The 26,148-nt window shown below is 52.0% G+C and overlaps 11 protein-coding genes across 11 annotated transcripts; 5 read left to right on the top strand and 6 right to left on the bottom strand.

Moving 5' to 3' along the window:
• Positions 1 to 2,094: 2,094 nt before the first annotated feature.
• On the bottom strand, positions 2,095 to 4,067 carry A1O5_11217 (uncharacterized protein; the record flags this gene model as incomplete). Its single annotated transcript, XM_007751790.1, has 8 exons — positions 2,095 to 2,304; positions 2,377 to 2,440; positions 2,492 to 2,541; positions 2,595 to 2,779; positions 2,830 to 2,905; positions 2,955 to 3,675; positions 3,725 to 3,850; positions 3,898 to 4,067. The coding sequence occupies 8 exons, from the start codon at positions 4,065 to 4,067 to the stop codon at positions 2,095 to 2,097; spliced, it is 1,602 nt and encodes a 533-aa protein (XP_007749980.1).
• Positions 4,068 to 5,433: 1,366 nt separating this feature from the next.
• A1O5_11218 (uncharacterized protein) lies at positions 5,434 to 6,420 on the top strand (the record flags this gene model as incomplete). The annotated part of the gene is made up of 1 exon (XM_007751791.1): positions 5,434 to 6,420. One exon carries the CDS (start codon positions 5,434 to 5,436, stop codon positions 6,418 to 6,420), a length of 987 nt encoding a protein of 328 aa, XP_007749981.1.
• Positions 6,421 to 7,130: 710 nt separating this feature from the next.
• On the top strand, positions 7,131 to 8,099 carry A1O5_11219 (uncharacterized protein; the record flags this gene model as incomplete). Its single annotated transcript, XM_007751792.1, has 1 exon — positions 7,131 to 8,099. The coding sequence occupies one exon, from the start codon at positions 7,131 to 7,133 to the stop codon at positions 8,097 to 8,099; it is 969 nt and encodes a 322-aa protein (XP_007749982.1).
• A 344-nt stretch (positions 8,100 to 8,443) lies between these two features.
• On the bottom strand, positions 8,444 to 9,258 carry A1O5_11220 (vesicle transport through interaction with t-SNAREs 1; the record flags this gene model as incomplete). Its single annotated transcript, XM_007751793.1, has 3 exons — positions 8,444 to 8,531; positions 8,606 to 9,027; positions 9,079 to 9,258. The coding sequence occupies 3 exons, from the start codon at positions 9,256 to 9,258 to the stop codon at positions 8,444 to 8,446; spliced, it is 690 nt and encodes a 229-aa protein (XP_007749983.1).
• A 651-nt stretch (positions 9,259 to 9,909) lies between these two features.
• A1O5_11221 (uncharacterized protein) lies at positions 9,910 to 11,442 on the top strand (the record flags this gene model as incomplete). Its single annotated transcript, XM_007751794.1, has 1 exon — positions 9,910 to 11,442. The coding sequence occupies one exon, from the start codon at positions 9,910 to 9,912 to the stop codon at positions 11,440 to 11,442; it is 1,533 nt and encodes a 510-aa protein (XP_007749984.1).
• A 3-nt stretch (positions 11,443 to 11,445) lies between these two features.
• On the bottom strand, positions 11,446 to 12,678 carry A1O5_11222 (uncharacterized protein; the record flags this gene model as incomplete). The annotated part of the gene is made up of 1 exon (XM_007751795.1): positions 11,446 to 12,678. The coding sequence occupies one exon, from the start codon at positions 12,676 to 12,678 to the stop codon at positions 11,446 to 11,448; it is 1,233 nt and encodes a 410-aa protein (XP_007749985.1).
• Positions 12,679 to 13,252: 574 nt separating this feature from the next.
• On the top strand, positions 13,253 to 15,988 carry A1O5_11223 (uncharacterized protein; the record flags this gene model as incomplete). The annotated part of the gene is made up of 1 exon (XM_007751796.1): positions 13,253 to 15,988. One exon carries the CDS (start codon positions 13,253 to 13,255, stop codon positions 15,986 to 15,988), a length of 2,736 nt encoding a protein of 911 aa, XP_007749986.1.
• A 350-nt stretch (positions 15,989 to 16,338) lies between these two features.
• A1O5_11224 (uncharacterized protein) lies at positions 16,339 to 17,483 on the bottom strand (the record flags this gene model as incomplete). Its single annotated transcript, XM_007751797.1, has 2 exons — positions 16,339 to 17,131; positions 17,281 to 17,483. The coding sequence occupies 2 exons, from the start codon at positions 17,481 to 17,483 to the stop codon at positions 16,339 to 16,341; spliced, it is 996 nt and encodes a 331-aa protein (XP_007749987.1).
• Positions 17,484 to 18,684: 1,201 nt separating this feature from the next.
• On the bottom strand, positions 18,685 to 20,808 carry A1O5_11225 (uncharacterized protein; the record flags this gene model as incomplete). Its single annotated transcript, XM_007751798.1, has 2 exons — positions 18,685 to 19,221; positions 19,270 to 20,808. The coding sequence occupies 2 exons, from the start codon at positions 20,806 to 20,808 to the stop codon at positions 18,685 to 18,687; spliced, it is 2,076 nt and encodes a 691-aa protein (XP_007749988.1).
• Positions 20,809 to 23,032: 2,224 nt separating this feature from the next.
• A1O5_11226 (RuvB-like helicase 1) lies at positions 23,033 to 24,567 on the bottom strand (the record flags this gene model as incomplete). Its single annotated transcript, XM_007751799.1, has 4 exons — positions 23,033 to 23,494; positions 23,551 to 24,098; positions 24,153 to 24,372; positions 24,424 to 24,567. The coding sequence occupies 4 exons, from the start codon at positions 24,565 to 24,567 to the stop codon at positions 23,033 to 23,035; spliced, it is 1,374 nt and encodes a 457-aa protein (XP_007749989.1).
• A 344-nt stretch (positions 24,568 to 24,911) lies between these two features.
• Positions 24,912 to 25,958, top strand: A1O5_11227 (uncharacterized protein; the record flags this gene model as incomplete). The annotated part of the gene is made up of 1 exon (XM_007751800.1): positions 24,912 to 25,958. One exon carries the CDS (start codon positions 24,912 to 24,914, stop codon positions 25,956 to 25,958), a length of 1,047 nt encoding a protein of 348 aa, XP_007749990.1.
• Between the last annotated feature and the right edge of the window lie 190 nt (positions 25,959 to 26,148).

Consider the following 26,148-nt stretch of genomic DNA (forward strand, 5'->3'; position numbering starts at 1 on the left):
TCATGAACGTGCACTGGAGGGCACCATGCACCATTCAGGGATAAATTGACAGGATACTGGTACTTCAAGTCAAGTGGGCGATTTGGTATGTCAATCAAAGGACTTGCCAGAGATGTCTGTCTCTGTACGATATGAGCCATCTCGACTGAACCCACCGCCGTTGCCGTCCGCCTACAACGGTCAGCGTAAGCCGAATGACCCGCGACACAGCGAAACCTTAATGGGAAGCTACAAGTTGCGACGCGAAAAGGGGACAGGGTCAAGTTCTTCTGTGACGTCTCAGTCTGAGGTGGACTCAGGTGTCAATATGGCTAGCTCGGAGGCCCTAAGGAGAAGAACTCAGCAGAACATCCGTAACAGAAACGACGCAATCAGCTGCGAACCGAGTCAACAGACATTGACTGCTGCCGACAACTCAGTTCAGTCGAACCCCCTCGGGGCCGATCTCCAATTGCCCACAAAGACCCCGTCACTTCCAGATACCAGAGAGATGCTAAGCCTCCAGAGGATGACGCACCGGACAGATATCCCCCGCAGTAATGTGTCGAGGCCGCTCAAGGACTCCAGACCATGAAATGCGTAACTTGTACCTCAAAAACATTGGTCGACCTGTTGAGGAAGTCAAATATCAACCTGCCGGGCTTAACAGTGAGCCAAATCCTTTGGAACAAGTCACGAAGACCGATGAAATGGAAACGACGTCAGCGGGAAACAAACAAGCTGAAGTCAACGTCATTGATCCGGTGGGTGTGAATCCCTGGCAAAACATTCGCAAACACCCGTGGAAGGATGCTCACTCAGATTCAGATGCCTGTTAGCAAGACAAACTGGAATCTGAATTTCAAACTGAGGCGCCCTACAAAACCAATTGGTGGCCAAGCCCATCCCTGAAAATTCGTCATCGAGGCAACCATCGGAGGTGTTCAACAAGATACTCCACCAACAGCTGAATTGTCCTGTCGCAGACACCAAAACCCCAGCCGCCAAAAACAAAAAAAAACCTCAGTCATGCAAAGGATAATATCGAGGTGTCACGGTACCCTGGGGGATGAATATTTCAATGAGCCTCTACTCCTCCAGGGTATGGATCACCTGGATCTCGGCTGTTCAACATGCAATGGCCACGGCGACACTGAATCTCCTAACGCCCTCGATGGCTCTCGCCATGTCTAAGCTCCAAAGTTTCTTCGAACGGTGATTGATTCTCAATATAATGCCGGCACTATGGATGCGGGCCTCAGACACTTGACTTGATATGACCACCAATTCATCGAAGATGTTGGACTACCACTGGCCAAGTCAAAGAAGAGCTTTACCTCAAGTAAGTGCAGCCCGGGTTAGTTCTGCAGATATTTCTTTCTGGAAGATACTGACCATACAAATAGGTGCTCCACCGCCGTCCCAAGAAAAGGCCACGTCGACAGGGAATGAAGCTTGAGGAGCAGGCCAAAGGAGAGTTGGAACTGGTAGATGAAGATTTTGGACCTAAGCTCGGGAGAGGGTAGCTTTGAACTTTGGATGGCAGTCGACATACAGATTCAATGGAATAGGCTTGATTTCAAACCACCTCTCTTAGCCCGTGACAATTCCCTTCGCCTACTGCGGATTTCAGTCGTGTTGATCGTGACTAGCAATGTTCATCTCGAGGAAGACCCAAAGTTATGGCTGGTGAGGCGTCCGAACGACGCGGGGAACGGGTTAACAGGGCAAGGCTCTAGCCCCTTTTTTGGTCTTCGTCGGCCCAATTTCTCCAAAATTTGCCTTGCGGGCCCCCACAACGGTTAATTCTGGCTTGTTCACGCGGCATATATTTTTGCACGCTCCTCCGTCGACAGCTGTAAAGGAGACACATGTGTGGACATCAGGCACTCAACAGCTAAGAGTTACGATCTTTAGAATGTAGGAAACTAACTCCGTGCTCGCAACGCGGTAGGGGCCTTATCATTGTCAAGATCTGAAAGGACTTGTTACGTGCATATTTTCGGTGTCGAAGTGTATTTGTGACGGTATCTCGGGGAACACAGATGTCGCATAGGGTATGCGCAGACCACATCCAAAGCCTTCATCCCCCGATACGACGCGCCACGTCCAAGCTCAGACCTTGTCAGCATGCTGGGGGAGTGTTGTGACCCCCACCTCCTCGACCTGCTGCACGTGTTGCACCTTCTCCTCCACGACGTCCAGGTCGACGTGTGCAACCTCTGCGTCCTCGCCGTCGAAGATCTTGGCAACCTCTTCAAGCGTGACGCCGCGCGTTTCGACGAAGAAGAAAGCCACGAAGATAACTTCGAAAAGGAGCCAGCCCTGTGGAGACGGGCCATGTCAGCCGAATGTGCCGCGTCACTTGCATGATGGATCAAAGAAGGCAAGGCTTACGCAATAGATCGAGTAGAATCTCCAGCGAGGTTCTAGATGTCCCAGGCCGATGGGGTTGATATACCTGACTGCAGTCAGACACCCGAATGCATTTCCGGCTGTCGAAAAGACTCACTGATTGAACACAAGAGCAGCTTGGACGAAAAAATTCATGAGCATAAGACCCTAGAGAAGAGCTTGTTAATGTCGCAAGGAACAAGTCATTGCGCGGCTCTCACCTTTGCACGCAATTTGTACGGCATTATCTCCACTGTATACCCCACGAGCAGACCGGACCAAGCTATGTTGTAGAAGACACCATGAAGGAAGATGAAGAAGATGACTGTCTTTCCCGCTGCAAGGTTGCCGTCGAGGTCGTACAGAGCAGAGCACGCCGTCCAAAGGACGAAGGAGACGAACATGCCTGTCACCAATATTAGCAGAAGACAACAAGAAGGTGTCGCAACTACTAACCAAAGGTCGCGGTCAAGAATAGTGGTCGCCGGCCGAATCGATCGACAACTGCCGCGGCAATCAATCCGACAATGAGCTATAAGCAAGTCAGCTGTCCGTTTTCCCTGTGAGATACAGGCACTGACCGAAAGGATAGTCTTGGAGCCATTGATCTCGAATTGTTCGTGCTTGTCTGTCACACCAATACTCTTCATCACGAGGGCAAAGTAGTAGCTGGTCAAGCCATTGCCACTCCATTGGGAGAAGAGACCAAGAGCAATGACGAGTAACATTCGGTATCGGTTGCCCTTCGTCCTGAGGAAATCCAAGAAGCTGCTAGACTTCTTTGACTCAAATTCGAGGCGGAGGGTTTCCCTGATTTCGCGGTACTCAAACTGAACGGTGAGATCCATTTCGTTCCCATTCGCATGATACTTTGCGAGAGTTGTCAGAGCCTCGGCATGGCGATCTTTGGATATCAACCATCGGGGTGACTCTGGGATCACCCAGATGAAGCAGAACAGTATGAATGTCGGGAAAGCCTGGAGGATTGAAGGGATACGCCACGACCAGTTATTCTTCATGGTAAATGTACCAAAGGTAATCCACGTGGCTGCAATGGATCCGATATCCCAAAGCTGGTTGTAGACGGTCGTCACCCTTCCGCGATGTTGCGGATGGCACAGCTCGGTCAGGAGGAGAGGGGCCGAATTGGAACACATGCTGTTCCCAAATCCGACGAAGAAACGGCCAGCAATGAACATGGAGAAATTTTGAGAGGCGCTTTGGATAGCGACACCAGCAAAGAGGAAAACACACCCTGCTATAATAGCAATGCGCCGGCCCCAGATATCACACAAGTATGGTCTAATGGCGAGGTCAGCGGGACCTTTTGTCTCACAGAAGGCCTACCTACGCAAATGGTAGCCCTGCGAGACTGCCAATGCTGTAAATCGACCCGAAGAGACCGAGGATCGATCCTGTGGGATGGTGGAAGTAGTCTTGCCACACGTCGAGGATTTGGAGACCGTTCAGCATGGACCTAATGGTTGTTAGCACTTACAATGCAAACCTGGGTGCGCGCGATACCCGTCATATCCTGTCGTCGCCGAAGCGAAGAACAGCGCGATTGCCATGCCATAGAGCTTCCTCAAACCGGGGTCCTTGTACCAAATGACACGTCGAAGCGCGGGTGCCTCAGCAACGGCGACCTCTCGTTCAGATTTGTGCATATGCTGCATGGCTGCTATACCGACCATTGTGCCAGGTGTGTCTTGTTACCTGCAAATTGATTGAGCAATGTAATAGAAGTCAACCTGACTGTAAAAAGTTTCTCGAGGTTGTCCCCGTCGAGGATATATGGTTCTTGTTCATCTTGTCCAGCAAACTGCCGAAAGTCTTGGTATAGACGGTAGTAAGGTGCATCATGTCGCTCGGCTATGCCATACGCGATCACTTTCTCGAATCAAAAGATGACCAGTCTCGTGTGCCGCGGGAAATATCAAAGGAGATACAGATACCTCAATTCAGCCTTCTTTAGGCTAATAGGAGAATGCCCTGTCCCAGGTTCTATCATCTCCAAACCGTCGATCTCTGTGTGGAGTCTCTGTGGGATAGTTAATTACCCCAATCTGGACCCCAGAGTCTGCACTCGACCACGTTTCATTTGTTCGTCAATGAAGCTTGGAAAAAGCTTCGGGAAATCGGCAGGAATTGCCAAGCCACCAGCACAGCACAGATGATTGTTTATTTGTTGGGCAGCCGATGGTGGAAGATATCAATCCACCTTGTTCTGTCTTGCGTGACCTGGTCATGCGAAGCTGCTTTCCGGAAGCGAATGCTGGCAAGCTGCTGGAAGACTTCGAACCCGATGTAGCCCCGGCTAGGAGACCATGGCGCAAAACAATGGCTATTATCCATCACCCAAGTGGAACATAGACTTACCAAAATGCAGCATCAAACATATCATTCTGTTTATGATTTCTGTTCCGGTAAATCTTTCAAACTCGAGAATGTGCCTGACGGACGTTGGTCCAGTGGTGTCGGCCTGGCTCCCACTAGAGGACCTCAATAAACAACTTGGGACGCTCAGCTTGTCTTAATACCGGTTACGAGCATCTTCATTCAGCTCAAGCCCCGCCCGGGGATGATTTGGCGAGGACGGGAACGTGGGGACATCAGAGTCCACAACAACCCCCCCCCATGTTCCAGAGTGAGAGAGACAAGCCTAAGAGAAGGGAGTGGCATCCGCTGTATCTTCTCGGGTGACTGTCCGCTCGGAATTCTGATTTTAGCAGCGTAGAGGTATCATCTGAGACTTGGTGTTAGGATTGAGGGTGGATTCCGGCTAAATTCAGGTTAGAATCATTGGTAGGAAAAGATATGCCAAGGCCGCTGGTATGTGTCGAGGTATGTATCGAGGTATGTATCGAGATATGTATCAATGCGGCGGGCGTCTTTGCCTACGCTGTCAGATGCTTCAGATACACGGAGCAGACGACCATCACATTCCTTCGGCTCCAAATCGAAAACAAGTATTAAGAAACCGTCGAGCTCAAGATCTCTCAATCTCGAGATACGGGACATACCCTTTTCAACCTCACTGACCCTCTTTCCTTACCAAGCATGGAAGGCAGAACGTTCAAGCACTTGACTCCTGAACAGGTCGACTGCTTTATGAAACATGGCTACCTGCGTGTCCTAGGTTGCTTCACCCGCGAGGCTGCTGAAGAGTGGACCAAGGACGTCTGGGTAAGGCTGGGCTTCGACCCTAATAACCCTGACACCTGGACTACCGAACGGACCAACATGCCCGGACATGGAGAGGTGAAGGTCAAGGACTTCGCGCCCAAAGCATACAACGCCATCTGCGAGCTGATAGGAGGGGAGGAACGCATCACTGAGGATTCCAAGTCTTGGAGGGACAGTTTTATCGTCAACTTGGGAACAAAGGAGCATGAAGGCAAGGAGGCCCAGCCCAAGGAGTTGACCGGGTGGCATGTCGATGGAGATTTCTTTGTCCACTTCCTGGACTCTCCAGAGCAGGGCCTGTTGGTTATCCCTCTCTTCACAGATATTTTGCCCAATGGCGGCGGGACCTGGATTTGCTCTGAGGGAGTCAGAAAGATCGGGAAGTGGCTGTACGACCATCCCAAGGGTGTCCTTCCGCGAATGTCCCCAGTTGGAGGAACCGAGAATTTCGAGAGCGGTCTGGAGTTTTACCATACTGTCGTCCAAGGCTGCGACGACACCTCTTTTCATGAGATGACAGGCTCAGTTGGAGACGTCATTTTGCTGCATCCGCTGATGCTACACTCGGCTTCCAAGAATGGACGCCGCCTACCCCGGATCATCACCAATCCACCTGTGTCACTGGTGGAGCCCTTCAACTTCGACCGCGAGGACGAGAGTCAGTATAGTCTTGTCGAGTTAAAGACGATCAAGGAGCTCGGGGGACAAGATATGCTGCGAGGATGGAAAATTCAGGGGAAGAGAGAAGGCGTGGTGCCAGAGCGAGTTCGACGTCAAGCCAGGATGTTGGAGGAAGAGAAGAAGAGACTCGAAGAGCGGGAATTGCAGAGTCGGGCGCCGCAACCCGTCGCCGTTGCATAGAACATCTATTCCTTTCGACTTAAGTAATAAACGGACTATATCCAGGAGAGATCTTTTGCAGGGTCATCCTCTTCCATGTCTTTACCGGTTCTTTCGTCTTCTTTCGCATTAATCTCGACTCTCTAAAGTGCTAAATTTCGTGCTAAATTTCAAGGGATTTGGTCTACAGTTGGCTGCAATATGAAACAGGTGAGCCGCATTAGGCATTTCACCACGAGAACTGCAACCTGAAGACATTGTAATTTCTAGTTGACCCATTTTTCCAGCCGTTGACCCTTCACCGCTGCGACCCTTGCGAGCGCATGACGACGGGATGACTTTCACAATGACAATTTCTCGTCTCAGGTATTGCCGTTCCCCATGCTTGCCGAGCACGAAGGTCTTGGAAGGCATGAAATTGTGAGGGTCAGAGGGTGCAGCGTGGGTGTAGGGGGGTTGTGGCGATATTGTAAGAAATCCGGTGGGGGGGCTCGGCGAGTAGTTTTTCCATCCTCCGTTTTCAGTTCCAACCGAGCAACGTACTTTTCGCACTTCGTATTTGGCTGCGGTGGAGACGATCATCATCTCCAACATCCGTCTCAACATCAACCATCGCTTCCCGTTCCCATGATCAGGTCTCAATACCATTCCCATGCACTGAACTTCATAGAGCTGGTGTCGTACGGCATGCCCGCACTGGGCGACCGCAGAATATCCTCTGCACCGCCCTTATGTCCCTAAAACCACCCCTCCTCCAAAATCAACAACCACAAGGCGACGAAGCCTACGATTTCGACCTGACTATTCGCTTCTCTGCCTCCCTTCCTGACCTCTTACTTTCGATCCCTGCTTCCCTGAATGCAAATACAGCGACAATAAAGCAGCTCATTCGTTCACGCATCCCAGATGAACACGCCAAACACCGCATTCGATTGATCCATGCAGGAAAGGCCCTCGTGGACGATGTCCCGCTCTCCGTTTCGTTAAAAAGGAACGTCTCCAGACCGCCGAGTCGGATTGGCACCCCCGGGCCACACGATGACAGACCAAATGGCGCAGCGGGTGGGATTCCGGGCGGCGGGAGAGTAGACAATGGGAAAGGCAAACAGCCTGTACGGGATCCCCCGTCGCAGTCAAGAATCTACATCCACTGTTCGATAGGAGACATTGTCCTCTCCGCCGCAGAGCTTGCAGCCGAAGCCGCCATCGCTGCTGCAGCTCAACCGAGAGAGGATCAAGATGAGGACAAAGCGGGCGCCCCAAACCAGCAGACTACAACCACACCAGCACCTCGCGGCTTCGACCGCCTCCTCAACTCTGGCTTCAGCGCCGCCGAGGTGCAATCCTTGAGGCTTCAATTCCTCGCTATCCAAGCACACACACATACTCCCGACACCATGCCGTCGCCCAACACGTTACGGAATATGGAAGATCGCTGGCTCGATAACTCCACGGGCGCAAATACCGATCTAGGCATGGAAATAGGCCCAGGAGGCTCTGCTGGGATTGGTGACGAGGATGTTTCAGCCGGAGCTCTGGATGACATTATCTGGGGCACGGCTATGGGATTCTTTTGGCCTATCGGATGTCTCATGTGGGGAGTGCGCGAGGAAGGCATATGGAGCCAGCGACGCAAAATGGCGGTGATTGTAGGATTTCTACTGAATATTGGATTGGGCATTATCAGATATACAGGTTGAATTTTGATTCAATTCACGGAACATGTGGGGTGTGCATGATTGGAAGGGCGGACGAAGCGGTGCAGGGGTCACCAGAGACATCTAGTCAAGAACACGCCGTATCTCAACTTGAAAAGCATAAAGGAATGTCCTGCCTGGGGGCACACTGTATAGTTTCTTGTGTTTTTCATCTAAAAGCATGCCAACCGGGCCAATACCCCTAGAGATACTTCTGAAGCAAAGACTTCTATCACATGCGCCGACTCAAGATCTTGTATGCGCCTGCTCCATTATTCATATTTACGACTGCATGATTGACTGCCAACAACCAATCATGCCAGATCAACCCAAGCACATGAGATCGCTCACTTGAACTTGCTGTATATTACGCCAATAATAAGCAGCACAAGCACAGTAATGATGGCGATGGTAATCACCCGATTCGTAGCCATCCTGTTTCACCAAAATCGAAGCAAATATGTCAGCTTCTCGGGATCAATCATGAATGTCAACAAGGGGATGCTTACCTGCGCGCCATTCCCCTCAAGGTTTTAACGCTCCGATCCACGTAACCTTCACTCTGCAGTAGATTTCGATGCGTGTTTTCAATCACATTCCTCTGCTGATGAAGATCTGCTAGCGTAGATGCCCCGATCTGTTCCGTCTCCAATGCTATCCGATGCGACTCTCTTAACCGGTCTGAACTCCTGCCCAACCGGTCGGTGCCAGACAGAAGCTGCTGACGTTGCTCCAACTGTGCATCTCTAGGACCGGTTTCGGGGTCATCCGTGTACCTATCGCCGAAGAGTTGCTTGCGCTCAGACTCGACGAGTGACTTCAATTTGCGTTGGAGGGTGTCGATGTCGGACTGATGGTTACGGAAGCGCGAGTTTACTTTGCTCCGCTGGGAGGTCGGAATGTTTGATTTTTCCAGGTTCATCTGGTCGAGCTATTCCCAAGTCAGAGACGAGTATCGATCTCTTTAGGACTGAATACCTACCAACTCCTTGGCCTCATCGATGGCTCTCTCCGCACCCCGGATCACAGCTTTCCTCTCCTCCCCCGCGAGTTCGGGAATCTGATCCAGTTTCTGGTTTACGTCTGCCTGGACGAGTTTCAACTCGGCTTCATAGGTGCTAAAGAGCTCAGAGCCTGCATCGGTGTCAAGTGGGTTTGCCATTGTGGTGAATCCTAGGTGAAGGCTGGGAGTTGGGTTCCAGAGACTAGGGGGGATTCAGTGGCGCCTAATTACGGTATATCGCTGGAGAACAAGGGCTGGAAGGGAGGCGCCGAGCAGGAGATGGTTCGCGTGTCGAAGAAGGTCGTGCGCGGACAGGAGGATAGGTAGATCGGTCTATAAGGTGGCGGTTTTAAAGGGGATGGGATGATCAAATTCTGGTTGTCAGGTTGTGAGGCGCAGTGAGAGGACGCAGTGTATGGTGGTGTCTGTTCGCAATTGACGTCGGCAGAGGCGAGAATGGCTCGACGGTCGCAAGCCGGTCCCGTTTCGGAAATCGCTGACGCCGCTTTTGTCCCTCGTTTTGCTGCATTGTACGAGGTACCGACGAGGTACCCAGCGGGCTAGTTATCCCCGAGCACAGCTTTCATTTGACTTTTGCTGGAAGGCAAAGACCAGGACCTCTCGACACGGACAATATTTGATTCAGAGGCTTGAAATCAGGGACTGGCCGTTCGCCCGCAATTCGAGCACCCCAGCTCGAGCAATGATCTGAAGGTGAGACGGCTAAACCAATAACTGCTCAGAGGATTGAGGCCACACGTCGAAATCTCACGGGCGGTTGACAATTGAGCCCTCTCGAGTCTCCCAGCCATGGGAAAGCGTGTGGCAATCGTGGGTAGCGGCTGTTCAGGTCTTGGTGCTTTGTGGGCGCTTAATACCAGCACTGGCCATGAAGTCCACCTATTCGAGGCAGCATCACGTCTAGGCGGACATACGAATTCCATTGCCTACGAAGGGCCCAATGGGCACAAGGTCGAAGTCGATACCGGCTTTATTGTCATGAACGCTGCTACCTCCCCCAACTTCATCCGGTTCCTCAAGGAGCTGGGCATCCCAACGAAGAAGACGGGCATGACCTTTAGTGTCTCCCGCGACCAAGGGACGGTTGAGTGGGCGGGGACATCGTGGTCCACCATCTTTGCCCAAAGGAGGAATTTCTTCAATCCTGGCATATGGAAGTTGATTTTTGAAGTCATCAGGTTCAACGAGTTCGCACTTGATCTCCTGCTAGAAGATGATGGCGAGGATGATAACACCGCTCAAGAAACTGATCACAAGACCAAACACCAGTTCCGAGAAAGCATTGGCGAATATCTTGACCGCGAACACTACTCCCAGGAATTCCGTGACAACTATCTCATTCCGATGACGGCCGCCATCTGGAGTATGAGTCCTCATAACTGTTCTCTAGAGCTCCCGGCCAGCACAGTGATTCGGTTCATGTACAACCAAGACATGCTGAGTACCATGGCAAAACTCCCAGATTGTTGGACCATTTCCGGCGGAACGATGCGGTATATCGAGGCAGTGGTGAAAGACTTCCCCAATGACAGAATCCACCTCAAATCCAGAGTGACCATACTGACCCCGGGTGACAAAGGCGTTGTCATGCTGAGGGCAAATGGAAAAGACCATGAATTCGACCACGTAATAATCGCGACGCAGGGTGGTCAAGCTATGGACGTCTTGCGACCACTAGCCACCAGAGAGGAGATTGAAATTTTGAGTGGTTTCCGCACCAGTAGGAATGTTGCCGTACTACACTCGGATCTCTCCCTGATGCCAAAGAGACGGCATGCCTGGTCATCCTTGAACTATATCACCGAGTCCCCATTCCCGCCTAGCAGGAACAAGAACTTTTCCAAAGGCTGTCTAACATATTGGATGAATTCACTCCACGAAATACCGGAGCACACGTTTGGTCCCATCCTGGTCACGTTGAATCCCTTGAGCATGCCCGATCCTCGGCTAGCGCAGGGCATATGGGAATATTCCCATCCCCTGTACAATGCCGCCGCAATCAGGTCACAGAAACTGTTGTACAAGATTCAAACCACCAAGAACATCAGCTACTGTGGAGCGTGGACTAAATATGGCTTCCATGAAGATGGCTTTAGTAGTGGACTGTCAGTGGCCATGAATCATCTTGGAGCAAAGCTGCCTTTTGAGTTTGTCGATTCGACGTCGTCCAGAGGCAAGAGGCCAACTTTGACCATGAAGAATTATTTGCTGAGGCTGGTCATTCTCCTCATACAGATAGCGCTGTTGCTGGTAGAAAGAGCATGTTTGACAGTGGCCACAGCGATCGATAGAGGGATATCCTCGCGACGGAAAACTGCCTGAAGCTCAGCCAGCAGAGATGGCGAGTCCGGCAATTTGCCTCATCAACGTTGTACTTCCCTCTCCATCTTCAATTCCCACCTCAATGGCAGTGCGTGGCCGACTCTTGTTGAGTCCTTCTAGCAGAGTACAAGCCTTGCAGATTTTCTGACTTGAAAGATAACCACATCGCTCACATTGGCCCATGACTTGTTTGACGACTTTCCGACGTCCTCGTCGTTTCTTGTCGTGAATGCTTGCACGGACATCTGGCTGGGGCAATTGGGCCTCGGTTTCGCGTGCAGCGGCGGCTTCGTTAGCAGTTAGGTCCCTCTCCAACTGGACCATGGAGTCGGTCGTCTGGTTTTGACCGCCACAGCCGTTTGTCTGCTCATTACCGTCCGCTGCACAAGACGCAGAGCTTGCTAGTTCGGGGGGCACGAGGGCAGCCATGTCCTCTCCGCTCCTCACAATGTCCAATATGCTGCTTGGTCGAATCTTCTCCAAATCCTTGATCAACGTTCTAGCGCTGCCTCTGAAGGCCTCTGGCGAGTATATGCACTCCGTACTGAAGTAGTCCAATCTCTTGTGGTGAGCATAGAGGACGATTTCCTTCTCATAGGCATATTTCAGCGGCTTGCTCCTTTTGATATCGCTCGCAGAACTGGAGGTCATAATAGAAGTTGCCCTGGCAAGTCGCGGCAGATCGCCACGAAGCAGATTCATCATGACAGTTTCGGCAACATCGTCGGCATTGTGACCGGTCACGACGTGTCTGATGCCCAGCTTTGCAGCCCCACGATCCAACGCCTGTCTGCGGAACACGCCGCAGTATGTGCAATTTCCCTTCTTGCCTACCTGGGCCACGACTTGATCCATCGTCCATCCGTACAGTTGATCGTATCCGACAATTTCGAGAGGCATTGCGTACTGCACGGCATTCCGCTTCACCGTCTCAAGACTATCGTCTCGATAACCTTTGATACCTTCATCGATAGACAAGAGTACAAGATCTAGGCCGTAGTTGTGGCGTTCATTCAGAGTCTTCAACACTGAAGCGAGAACTGTTGAATCCTTGCCGCCAGATGCGCCGATGGCCACGCGTTCTCCCTGGCGGAACAGTTTGTTCCTCACGATGGTTTCGTGAATCTCGGCCTCGAAGACGGACAGAAAACATTGTTTGCAGATCTTTTGAGAGTTCTTTGGTCGAATCACTGCCGCCCGCGAGTCTTTACAAATCTCGCACATAGTCGGCGCCATCTTCTTACTTTGAGGGACTGAGGGAAATCTCCCTGATTTTTCAAGGCGAAAAGTGGAATAGAGTCGTCAAAAATTCCGGCGGAGCAAACCAAGAGTGTCGTATCCTACGGCGGAGTATTAGCTTCCTCCGAACCTGTCGCCATAATTTCAATGTTTTCGACGGCAAGTCCATCCTCCCTTCCCTTCGTGTGCGCCCTTCTCGTCCCGAATGCATTCTACTTTTCAAGCGGAACTACGGTTCTCGCAAGCCATATGTTCCACTTGTCGATTTTGCGCCCAAAGTCAATCGCGGAACATACGCCGGTCCTTTTGCACGCCGCCTCGCCTTCGGACTGCTCAGAAACCGTCGAGTAGTATAGGGTTGCTTAGTAGCCGCGGTATCAGTGATGATTCAAAGAGCCATGGAGCCTCTCGGTCAGAGGTAGCAAGAGAAAGTGACCATATCGGAGAGCCGTCGGCCCACATCCATCAATGTGGACCCGGTTCTCATGAGAACCACGCCGCTCGAACCGCGGACGATGCTCGAGCGAGACACTACTACGGCTCACCCGCGAAAAGGAGGCTGAGGAATCGCATGAACAAAGATGGTGAGGCGGAATATCAAGCTCCAGAATGGTTCATGGACAGCAATGTGACTCTCTTTGGGTCAGAGTTTCTTGCTCCCGCTACCCCCTCGAGAATTCAAACGGTGGCTGCAGATCTGATTACTGGCGAGCCTCTTGAACAAAACCCCTCCCCGGACCCCAGCGGTCCTCCTTCCCACGGTTCAGAGGGTAAAGGAAGCGACCCCCATTCGACTCCCAACGCGCATGGCACAAAAACCTTGACAGAGGACAAATCAGAGCTATCGGAAACGTTGCCTCCTGCGATATCTTCGCTGAGTCCGCCGATATCCTCAAAGTACTATGTCGTGGACGAACAATATGAAGAGGTTATGCGGACAGCAAGAGGTCTCATGCAAGTGTCACAGAACCAGAGTCAACAGAATGGCGCCGAGTCCTTTAAAGACCACCTTCATCTACAATATGCGGGCAAGGATGGCGACCTGCTACTGGAACATCTTGTCCAGGATATCGCACGCCAGCTTGGCTGTGACTTAATGGTTGTGGATGCTCAGGATATTGCAGACCTAATTCACCGGAATCATACAAACCAAAGCACGGCAAAGGCGGGCCGTATGCTCAGCTACGATGTGCTTTCAAGCGCGTTCCCAGACCTCTCTGAACAATATTCATCACACGAGACTCAGGATGTGGATGACGACGATGGAGACATTGACGATATGATGGACGACCTGGATTCCACGCCTACTTCTCCTCGGATTGGTATGCCCATGTTCATCGGAAGGCCTACGGCAATCTTGAAGACGATAATCGGACAACTCCCAGAATTTGGGGACAGTATGCGATCAGAAATGCCTCGAGGGACGCTGAGAATGTGGCCAGACTTTACCGACCCCCAAAAACCACGGGATGATCAAGGCGCGCTGTCCGGGCTCATACACAAATTGTTAAAGGGCTTGTCAGATCGGCGAACGGCCACGGAATCGCCGGGGAAAGAGCCGAGTAATGATCTAGAACGACAACGAGAGATTGCAGCAAAAAAGAGCGGGGTCTCAAAAGGCGCCGTGATTGTCCACGTGAGAGACTTCAAGGCCATCCAGGGTCTGGATATGGGCCGCTCATTTCTAAATAACCTTCACAGGCAATTGGCTCAACGGCGAAGCAAGGGTGAATGCATTCTGCTGATTGGGACAGACTCTGCTCGGGAGGATCAGGAACCCTTCACTCGCGAACGCATTAACGAGTCCCAAACCGGCGTACAAGATGGGAAGTCACAAAACATCGTCCTGACACCTGTTTTACCAAACACTACATCCAAGCTTGCACTTCTCCACGATCGGAAGCAACGCATTGCTACAATTAACATGAGGCATCTCTGGGAGACACTGAGATTTTGGAAACCATCTGTCTTTGCGCATCTGGAAACGGGCTTCTGGCGAGGTGATTTCTCCGACCGCATTACTCGTAGCGACAGATCATGTTTGGAAGGACAGGTCTGGAATCACCAATATGTCCAACGGTTGGCCACCTATATCGCAGGAGCTGTTCCCGCACCGCGAGACGCTGAAGCTGATATTCCTCCAACCCATGACCAGCCACAACCCGTCATTAGCGCTGCAACATCGCATTTAAACCACAGTGACAAGACCAAAATTCGATGGGCCGAAAAGCAATCAAAGGAAGCAAAGAAAGAAGTTCCAGAACGGCATATGAGTAAGGATGATCGACTTGCCAGAATGCGCGCGTCGGCCTCCAAATATGAGAAACGATTGATGGGCGGCATAATCGAGGCGAAAAATCTAAACACAACCTTTAACGACGTCCATATGCCTGTCGAGACCATTGATACTCTCCAAACCTTGACGACATTATCGCTCATTCGACCTGAGGCTTTCAAATATGGCGTCCTCGCCTCTGACAAGATCCCGGGACTTCTGCTCTATGGCCCTCCAGGCACAGGTAAAACCCTGGCCGCGAAAGCAGTCGCCAAAGAATCTGGTGCGACGATGCTTGAAGTCAGCGCGGCAGACATCAACGACATGTATGTCGGCGAAGGGGAGAAGAATGTGAAGGCACTGTTCAGCTTAGCAAGGAAGCTATCACCTTGTGTTGTCTTTCTGGACGAGGCTGACGCTATGTTCAGCGCGAGGAGCAATCAAGGCCGGCGAGTCAGTCATCGTGAACTGCTCAACCAATTTCTGAAAGAGTGGGATGGGATGAGCAACGACTCGGGGAGCGCTTTCATCATGGTCGCAACCAATCGACCCATGGATCTAGATGACGCAGTTCTTCGTCGCTTGCCACGCCGATTGCTCGTCGACCTCCCGAGGGAGCCTGATAGGTTGGAGATCCTCAAGATACACCTGCGTAACGAGAAACTCGGCGATGATGTCAACTTACAAGATCTCGCCAAAAAGACCCCGTTCTACTCGGGCTCCGACTTGAAAAACGTCGCCGTTGCAGCGGCATTGAATTGTGTCAGGGAAGAGAATGAACTGGCCAAACAGCACAAGGGGGAGGAACCTTATCAACATCCCGAACGACGTACACTCACAAAGAAACACTTTGACAAGGCCTTGGATGAGATTTCAGCAAGCATCTCGGAGGACATGTCCAGTTTGCGGGACATCAAGAAGTTTGACGAACAATTTGGGGATAAGCGCGGAAAGAAGAAGAAGGCCCCCAGGCTGGGGTTTGTTGAGAAGGAAAATGAGAAGCCTAGAGATACGGTCAAGGTGAGGGATTGAGACGTCCTCGAATGGGCCTACGTTCAGGGGCCTGAAACGGGGTTTTGAAAAGAAAGAAAAGGGACCGGCTTCGCAGTTCCCGTTGATTAGACCATAGAGCATCCTAAAGGCTGCGTGATGTCGCCGGAGTTCAACTCTATCTATAATGCTAGTGTCGATATTGACCAGAAAGACTTGTCTCGTTTCCGTTGTCAGTTTTCCCGTCATTTGACTCTACAACCCATGCCCTGAGCTACAGGTTGAGTATCGACAGTATGTCCATCTGAATCGAGTCTACAGAGATGAGGTGCCTATGTCGTTGAGAGAATTGACCACAAAACAACAACACCTCCCGACCCACGATCGCGTTCTCAGCCGTCGTTGCTTAATCCTCGTATCCGCTCCTGCACAACCTCTTCCACCCTCTGGACGCCCCAGTCCAACACCTCCTTCATTTTCCATTCCCCGGCGCCCGGACAGACCCTGACGCCTTCCCGCTCACAGCTCTCCTCGTCAAAGGCGTCCCCGTCCACGTTCCCATCCTTGTACATCCACCCGTGGTACCGGATGTAGTTGGGCCAGACGATGTCCTCGACATACCCCGGCGGATCGACCCAGAATCCTTCCAGCGTGACGTAGCCCGTGCGGGCGGCGCGGCGGGAGAGGGTCTGGGGGCGCGTCGCGGGGAGGAAGAGGAGCGGATGCAGGAGTGTATGGGTTAGATAGTGGAGGTGGTTCAATCCTGATGCCGAGTGAGGATGGTCGGACGACAAGGGCCGGGACAAAGTTGAAGAAGTCGAGGATGATGCCCGTTGCGGGTAGAGGAGGAATCCTTCGACGATGTAGATACGGATTTCTTTGCCTCCTCCACCGCGTTCTCTCTCCTCTCTGCCACCTGTCTTCTGGCTATCGCGTCTCCGAACAAGCTCCTCCATCCGCGTCCTTACCCTCTCTTTGTGCTCCTCGACCTCGGCACGAGAGACCCCGCTGTGTCCGACGGTGTTCTGATCCTCCTTGGACACGCTTTCTGGTGGTAAATTTCCGTGGTTCCGGAGGTGGGTGAGCGTGTGTTCGAACAAGGAAAGGTCCAACGAGTCGATACAGTCCCAGTCCTGGAGTTCGCGGGTGCCGAATTCCTTTGACGATACTGTGACCGTCGGAATCCTTTGTACAAGTTAGCTAGGGTTGGATCACCCGAACATGGATGGTAGGTTGTGAGGGAGCCCCCAGATTTGCTCTCGAGCGTCACCCAAGCGGCACGTGTCGGGAGCCGTCGAGGTTCAAAGAGGTATCAGATACAAGTAGATACATACTCTTGGTCCGTTTTATAAAAGTCATCCTGGTGCAGGATGAATAGACTGACTTTCCACCTTTCGGCGTCGAGATTGAAGACCTCGCGCAACAGTCTCGCCAGCGTCGTTTTTCCGCTCGACGAAGGGCCCGAGAGGCCTACCAGGATCGCCTCGACTCCGGTGCCTGGCTTGGAGTCTTTTGACACTTGGCCCTCTTTTAACATCCTGATGTATGCTTGTTTCCGGTGTCGAGCAGACAAAGATACCATTCAAACGAAGGCCGGCTGAGACGGGAGCGATCCTGCATGCAAGAATAACTTGGGTTGATGGCAATACGCAGAGTCGGATCGATAAGGAAATGAAGGAGTTCGATATACGGCACTGCCGTCAATTTTATGCATTTGTGGAAAAGGCAACAAATAACACTCCATGTGTAGTCTCGTACCCGAATCCGTACATCACATAATAATAACGTTTCTCCAGCTCCGTACTCGGCTCGAGGGTCTCCTCACTCATGTAAAAAGGCCTCTCTACAAGGCTGCACACCCTTTAAGACATTCTATCATCCAGACAACCGACTCGTAGTACATCTCGAAAAATATTAAGTGGGATTTTCCCATAGAGACATCTCAGTTCTATTAGCAAGCAGCGGCGATACTTGATTGACATAACCCCTGATCCTGATCCTCAGTATCCAACCCGACGCCCACGCGCTATACCGCTATATCACTCCTTCTTGCTTGCATCGCCACCACCAGAGTCCTGCGCGCCAGTACCAATGTCCACCCACATGCACCACCTTTTCTCATTCATGTCGGTCGACTTCATTCAGGTTCAGCCTGCCGCCGCATGTCTGCATCGCACTCCTCCTCTTGACGCTCGTATGCCCGTGTCGCGTTCGAGCGTGATATATCCAGAACATCGGAGGCTTGCAAGCTCAACCGAAGCATCAAGATCCGTCCCTGTGACAAACATAGAATGTCGAAATAATGATACAAAATCCCGTCGAAGCTGCCCAGCCGCCCATTTTCTCCGTGTGCAAAGCCTCTTTGTCGCAAGCTCCCCAAAGAAAAAGTGGTCGCGGCCTGTCTAGACAGCAACATATCTGTTCATCGGCACATTTGGAGCCCTGTACCGCAAAGAGGCCGAGAAATTCATTCCGGAACCCGACTTTCAACACCGACACCAAACCCCTTTGGAGACAACTCCTACAAGGGGTATATGCGATTGAAGAAAAACGAAAACAACAACAACATCTCCGGAGAATATCCATTCAAACACCACGCTGCAGCGCATCTCGGTCATCTAGACAACTTCAGGCCAGGCAGTTCTCACACCCTCCTGCAGGTGACGGAACTGCCTCGCTATCTGCCGACGGGGAGACCTGTTTTAGACTCTGGATCAGTCCAAGGGACAAGTCACACCTCATGCAGATCCCTTTTGCCTCTTGCCAAGCTTCGGACTTGGCTTGACTTTGTTGGCTCCATTCACCTCCCCCTGCGCATTTTCTTCCTCTAACTTGACGACACTCGCACGTCGCCTCTTGTTGGAAACGTTCGGACTAGTGTTCGTACTTGGGCCTTGACTGCCGCTGAGATTTGACCCTTGAGCGCTCATCTGGTGCATCATGGCCACACCTCCGGCGGTGGGATTCTGTGCAGGACTGGGGGTATGCACCGGGCCTCCCATCATTGGCGACCCTTGGGCTTGAGGAACGTTAAGGTGCCCCATTGCAGGGGAGTTCATCATATTTGGGCCGCTCATACCAGGGTTCATTTGATTGGGAAACATCACTTGGCCATTGGCTGCCCTTGCCATCTGGTTCAAACGCGTGTTGTTAGCCTGGGCCATGTTCTGGGCATTCTCTTGCGTGACTCGCAGTAACGTGTCTTTGGGAGAGATTCCCGGATGTTGCTGGTAATATTCCATGAGTGGGCCCATGGCTGTCATGACCTCGGCAATCTGCCAATATATTAGTCATTGTTTGATCATGGCCAAAAAGCCACATACCTCTAAGAACTGAGAGATGTGCTGGGGGACACCCCATTCACTAACACCCGAGCTGGGTATGACGGGCCCTGCTCCTGGTACATTTGCCTTGCCTTGCGTTCGTTTGACGTTCTTGTTCGTAATTTTGGGGCTCTGCTTCATCTCCGGCGATGTAGGCTGTAGCAACACATTTCGTGGAATGTACTCTTGCCATCCGGTCGAGCTGATGTTCAGGTGCTCAATAGTTTGCACGTCATCGAAAAGGACGCGCAACTGTCCGTTCGTTGTTACTCGGATATCATTGCCAAAAACATAAGTAAGACTCGCACTGCTACTCGTGATATGGACTCCGCCGTTGGCTGTCTTGGTTTGGGTATGTTCGAAAGACTGTAACAGGATTTGCTTGACCCCGCTCGCAAAATAGGAGTGGTAGTAGCGGGCCAAGGAAGGAAACTGGAGCTGGAAGGATTTGTCACCGCCAGATTTGTTGTTGAAAAACTGCTGCCTCAACGACCCGATCGGTGAAAAGAACCTGGTAATCAATGCTTCCCAGTAGTCCAAATCATTTGGTCGCTCCGGGTGCGCGAGAAGATCCTGGTACTCGATCAGCTTCAGAATGCATTGGCCACCGATCATGTCTTGTTTCGGTAGTTCAGACAGGATCATGTTGGCGGCCGCTTCTTGCTGTTGCTTCATCCCGCGAGGCTCCTCTTCTGGTTCCGTCGTCTTAACTGGTTGGTTGGCCGGCTGGCTTTGTTGTTGGTTATTTGCGGGTTGTGGCTGTGGCGGTTGGGGTTTGGGTTGCGCTGGCTGAGCCTGGGGTTGGGAGGTCGGAGGAGGTTGCTGAGGAGGTTGTGTCTGTGGAGCGGGCGTGGGTTGCGATTGTGGAGGTTGAGTGGTTTGTTCCTGCGACCGTGACATTTGCATCTGTTGAGCCACCGCCCTCTGGTTCTGAGCAACGGCTGCCATTTGCGCCGCATGCTGTTGCGCCTGGGCTTGGGCCTGCTGCGCTCGGATCAACTGCTGCTGGTTGTGTTGATGTTGCTGCAAGGTCTGCATCTGGGGATGGTTGGGGTTCATCTGCATCTGCGGGTGCATGCCCATGCCCATCTTCATTTGCGCCAACTGTGCCTGATTAAAGCCGGGCGCATTTGGCATCCCCATGGGCATGCCTTGTGCTTGAGCTTGCGACATCTGCTGCATCATGCGCTGGCGAGCCATGAATTGCTGCTGTTGCGGCGTCATCATCCCTTGGCTATAATTCATCTGCGGGTTATGCTGTTGAAATATGGCTTGCTGAGGGTTCATATGGGCCATGGCCATGCCGTTGTGCATCGGGCCTGGGGCCGGAGTTCCAGCACCGGGCGGCATACCAGTAACCATTGGACCTTGAGTAACTTGAGGAGCAGACACCCCTGGGTGCATGGCCTGCATCATACCAGGACCAGGTTGACCTCCCATATGAGCAGCGCCAGGATGTTGCATTCCCATGGGATGGCCCGGAGGCAGTCCAGGATGACCCGGAGCGATGCCCGCATGATGCGGGAAACTTTGGGCCATCATCTTCAGAGGTGCTTAGTGGGAATATGTCGTATCGCAAAGTCCGCGCAACGGTGCAGGGTAGTGTTTCTGATTACTTCTGTTGGGTTTCTTATCCTTCTCTTTTTTTCCCACCTCCGATCCCTCTGGCCCCACTTTTTTTTGTCGCGGAGAGACGCTGTAATTGTTCGGAACGGAGTGAAGTGTTGTCACATTTGTATGATCTGGAGGTTTCATACAATCAGATAGGTATGGGGTCGATGCTTTTCCTCCTGACGGTTGACGCGGCGTGGATGTGTTTGTAGAAAATCCTGGTGCGGGCGATGTTTCGCCGGCCCAGGGTCGTCTTACGGGGCTAGATCAGTGTCGCGACAACGACGATAATCGAATCATCAGGCGGTGGCGGCAGTGATGGAGGCGCGCAGAGGATTCATGACCATTTCATCCTCACATAAGGCGCGGAGAACAAGTTGAAGCGAGCAGTCAGGCGCAGCAGATGATCCGAATGCTGCGGGCGTTGCGGTTGCGATGTTATCGGGCTGGTACACTGGGTGGTACCCGTGATCTGATGACCCCGGGCAGAAGACGACGAGAACCGGTCGGAAATCAGGAGACAGGCTCCTAGAGCAGGGGCGAGGGCGACGAGGAAGGGAAAAGAGCGACTAGACAGCGACAGCGCCAGTTGAGACTGAAAGGCAAACACTGTCCGAGCCCGAGTGGTGAAGACTTGAAGATCAGGTTCAAAGTCGCAGGTGCAACTTCAGGATCTGCAGGTGTGCAGTTTGTGCAGGTGCAGGGAGAAACACTTACAGATCACGGAAGATGCTGGGGGGTGGGAGGAAGTGGCTTGGGGCTCTTGGGGGGGGAGGCGGCCGTCGGGCCCCAAGTTGAAACCCAGCGAGCGACCTCCAAGAGCCCAATAACCAGCAGCTCGCCAAGCAATCTTGCGGCCACAGCCCTTACCAGATCTAGCACTAGCGGCTCGCCGTTTCAGAAAATAAATTCCGCGCTTTCTTTTCATTTTCGCTTCTCACCTGCGTCCTCTCTGTGCTCACCCTTCCAACGTCCTCAATTCCCTTCCATGTCGTGATGAGTGATGTTGAATGATATTTGCTGACGGGCCATTTGCAGACATGGTAAGCACCTTTCCCCGGATTCTCCACCCTCCTGGTGTGTGGCTCGCAAGATGACAAAACTTCAATTCTTCTTCTTTCTATCCTGAGTCGCCCTTGAAGAAACACTCAGACTGTCATCGCTGAACAGTCTGTTACTAGCCAGTATTTCACGTCTGACTATCGACCGTCTCCGCAACATCTGTTGTTTTTTCTCCTTGTGTGCTCTGTCGCTGACTGGTGGTCTAGGAATGAGAAGAGGCTGCGTGGTACATGTGAGCCATCTTTGCGAACGAGATATTGTCAAGGTACGTCTCCCACTCTTGTCAATCCTCGCCCTGTCTTTGTCCACCCTCCATTTCCTATGATGAAAACCTTTTCCACATTCGCAGTTTCCACGCTAGCCCTGGCATATGAACCCATTCTAAGTCCAGGTGTCGTTGAGCGGCAAATCTTCCTTGGATGTCTGATTGGAACTATTATCTAAAAGCATCTCATTTTCCACTGATCTCTCGAGTCCGCGAGCTGACCGATATTGTGTGCAGGTAGTGCTGCGTTTCCTTCTGCCCCGATCATGCCCTGCATACGGCCCCTCGTAGTTGTGATGTGTCTGTCTGATGGACTTGTCCATTCGGAAGGAGATAAAAGAGTCGGGGAGAAGCTATTGCATCTGGGATGCACGTGTCATACTGCCATTCCGCAGAATTTGCAAAGCTCAATTCTCGCCGACAGCGGAATCCCCACAACAAATAAATATACTCAAATGAATACAGATTTTCAGAACCGTTCAGATCCTAGCTATTTTACATGATTCCCATGCACCTGCCATTCACTGGCCCTGATTTCGTTTCTTCGTGGGCCTCGCAGAGCACCTTTTGCTGCTTATGCGGCTGAGCGCGATGATCATTGCGCTTTCTCTAGCACAGGTGCGGTCGCATTGGGCCGCTCTGCAGTCGGTTCGTTAGTCTCCTCAGCTGGAGGCTCGACATAATGTGGGGAGCAGCATCTGCCAGGCTGGCGGCTGTTGGTCTTTCCACTTTTGAACTTCTTTCTCCGCGTGACAAAGTCTTCACTCTGATCGGTGAAGGCCCAGACAATGAATGACTGCGGTGATCATTCTCCCTTCAGCGTCCTCAACTAATGAATGAAGTTCCTGCTTGCTCCACGACTTTGGCGCTTCTCCTTGCGTCAATAAACAGATCTTCACACTCTGCTACATCCTCGACACCAATCTCTGTTCTCCCATTGACCCTCGCAAGTATACTGCTGGGCGTCAATAACTGTAGTGCGTATCGGAGACTCACGTTCGTGCCATGCTGCGCAACCTTCTCCAGCGCCGGTTCTGATATTGAAAGACCCTCGGTTTTTGTGCGTAGACGAATGATAGTCTGGACCTCGGAGGCATTGTATGGATGTGTTGGGATGATGAGCAAGCGGGCAAGTAGGTCTGGAGGAATGCCATGGGCACCAGTGATGTCTTGCGTGCCTCGAATGAGGGTGTTGCCCCGGTTCGAGGCAAGGATGACGATCGGGGAGATGGGGGATTCGAGCGCGCGGTTGAGATAAGTGAAGCATTCGATGTCGAGCATGTGGACCTGGCAAAGACCTGTCAATACCATTTCGCGGGCGTGCTGAATAGCAAAATTCTCACCTCGTCAATAAAGAGCACACCAGGAACCAGCTCCGCCACGCCCTGGTCGATGTACCGACTCACCACCTTGTTGATCTCCGCTCTCAACTTGTCCGTAATCTCGGTCTTCTTCGGCTTCATCAGTTGGCCCATCATGCTCATAACGTCCTGGCCCCCCTGAGGTCTGGCATTGGCAATGTCCAAATCGTGGAGCGTCACGTCTTGCACGACCTCCTTCTTCTTATGCACTTCTCCCTTCGGAACGGGCACGTATTCTTCCGCCTCGAGATCGAATTCCGTCGCGTAGGCGTCTGAGCGGCCCACCCGCTTGCATGCCCCCGTGTTGGCTTCTATGTAGATCACATCGCCGACCGTCACTCGTTCCTTTTGAATAGCTTCATATATGCTGGGGTCGAGGCGGAGTTTTTTGGTCCCTCTGGCGGACTTCATAGTGATGATCAGGTGGGAGATGGTGCGTCCAAAGCCGCCGAGTGGGTTCTCTGCCTCTTCGGGGAGGAGTTCGGTCACTTCACCTTCATATACTTCCTTCGTTTCACGTACACGCAGACCTGTGTGGACAATGAATGAGCGGTCGATTGCGCGCATAGAGAGTTTCAGCCTACCGATTGCTCTTCTGAAGTTCTCCATCAACGCCTCAGTCTTCTTGACCTCTGTAGAGTAGACTTCGCTGCCAACAATAGGACAAAAAGGTACTTTTGTTCCCAGCTCTTGCGATACTGCCAACGCCAAAGCTGTCTTGCCTGTGCCAGGTCCTCCCGCTAATAGTACTGCTCTTCCAGACATCTTTTTGGCTTTGATCAGGTCTACAACCACTCCGCACGCCTACTAGACGTCAGAAGAATGAACATTTTTATTTGGACAAGATGCACATACCTCACGGGCAGCAGCTTGCCCGACAAATCCATTGCCCGAAGGTTCAGCGGTGCCGTCTGATCGCAAGCCCAAGCCCTTGATGTGTGTATGTGCCGCGGTTCTGTTTTCGCGTGCATTGCCCTTCACCTCGCTGATGTTCACCATTATCGCCAAGTTTTTTCGAAAGTCGGCCAAAAGGAAAGAGTCGTCGCGTCGTGCTGAGAAGATGAGAGGCAGGGTGGCTGGGGTATTGGTGGTTAAATGGTGGCTGTCGCGGTCACGGTTGTTAGAAAATTAATTAATAGGATTGAATCACGCTAAAACCGACCCAAGTTGAGCATCTCAATTGACATTCATATTTTCTTACTCCGTCCACCAGCAACACCAGCCTGCGCGGACAACCACACGCGGCCACTTTTCCTCCCGTTTCTCGCCCGTTTCTCGCCCTCCCTTCTCCTTCCTTTTCTCAATCTCCCTTCATTTCGGACCCGGCGGCGTCAATCTTTACGATGGCAGCTCCCACGACTATCACGAAGCTTCCTGAGGTGCTCCGCAGCCCTACCTCTCTGCAATATTTCTCATACAGACAGCCGGTCAAACACTCCAGCCCATACTTCAAACCCAGATTCACCTTTAAGTTTGAAGACAGGAAACACACTTTGCTGGACATTTACCGCCTGCGACATACGGACCCCTTGATGCCGCCCTACCCCTATGGCGAGAATAAACATTTTCCTGAAGCAAATTTCGGTCTCTATGGTGGTGCCACGGTACAATCTGGAAGTAAAATTTCCAAGGGCAGAAACAAGGGAAAATCCTTGCGGCATTGGTTCCCCAATGTCCGGGTCGAGACTGTCAGGAGTGATGCCTTGAACAGAGACCTCAAGATCCCCATCACTGCTCGAGTCATGAGGACTATCAACAAATGCGGCGGAATAGATCAATATGTCACTGGAATGAAGCCTGCGCGAATTAAGGAGCTGGGGATGCTGGGCTGGAAGCTTCGATGGCTGGTCATGACATCCCCAAAATATCGTTCAGAGCATGCCAAACAATTGCAAAAATACAACCTTCCCAAACATTACTCACTATCGGGCTCTTTCGAGGACGCGTGGAACGATGAGGAGGCCAGGGCAAAAATGATCGAGCAGCAAGAAGCGGCGTGGAGGGAACTTCGAGAGGCCGCGGACCGATTTGAAAAGCATGTCCAGAGGAACTGGATCGAGAGCGGAGAGAAAGAGACCTACCAGATTCCGAAACTGGAGACGCTGAATCGCAGCAGTCCGCTCTCTCTGGGCCTGCCACAGCATCTAGAAGAACCGGATGTTGTTGACAGAAAGTATAGACACCTCAGGACTTTCGAAAACCCCGTGGGAGACGATGTGCAGGCAGTCTCCACAGAAGCTACCACTGTTGAAGATAGCAGCCCAACAACCAAGGGCAATCAAGAGACGGTGACAATGACATATGCTGAAAACATTTCAGGAGTCATTGAACATCATACGGAAGCGATCACAACGAACACGAAATCTCAAGAGCTCAAAGGAAAGCCTTGAGAAGAGCATTTATCAGCCACTGGACCTCAGATTGAAGCAGCGAGGAAGGACACGCAAATAACAGATCCCAAGGAGTTGAAGACAAGCACGGAACGCGACAAATGAGGCTGCAAAAGAAAGCGCCAACGAGCTGCTCACACGGAATGTTGAGGACCAATGTGGCGAATGCCGACTAGCACAAGGCCGACCG

This window comes from Cladophialophora psammophila, assembly GCF_000585535.1.
Source record: "Cladophialophora psammophila CBS 110553 chromosome Unknown aczJe-supercont1.24, whole genome shotgun sequence".
In the NCBI taxonomy this organism is placed as follows: Eukaryota; Fungi; Ascomycota; class Eurotiomycetes; order Chaetothyriales; family Herpotrichiellaceae; genus Cladophialophora; species Cladophialophora psammophila.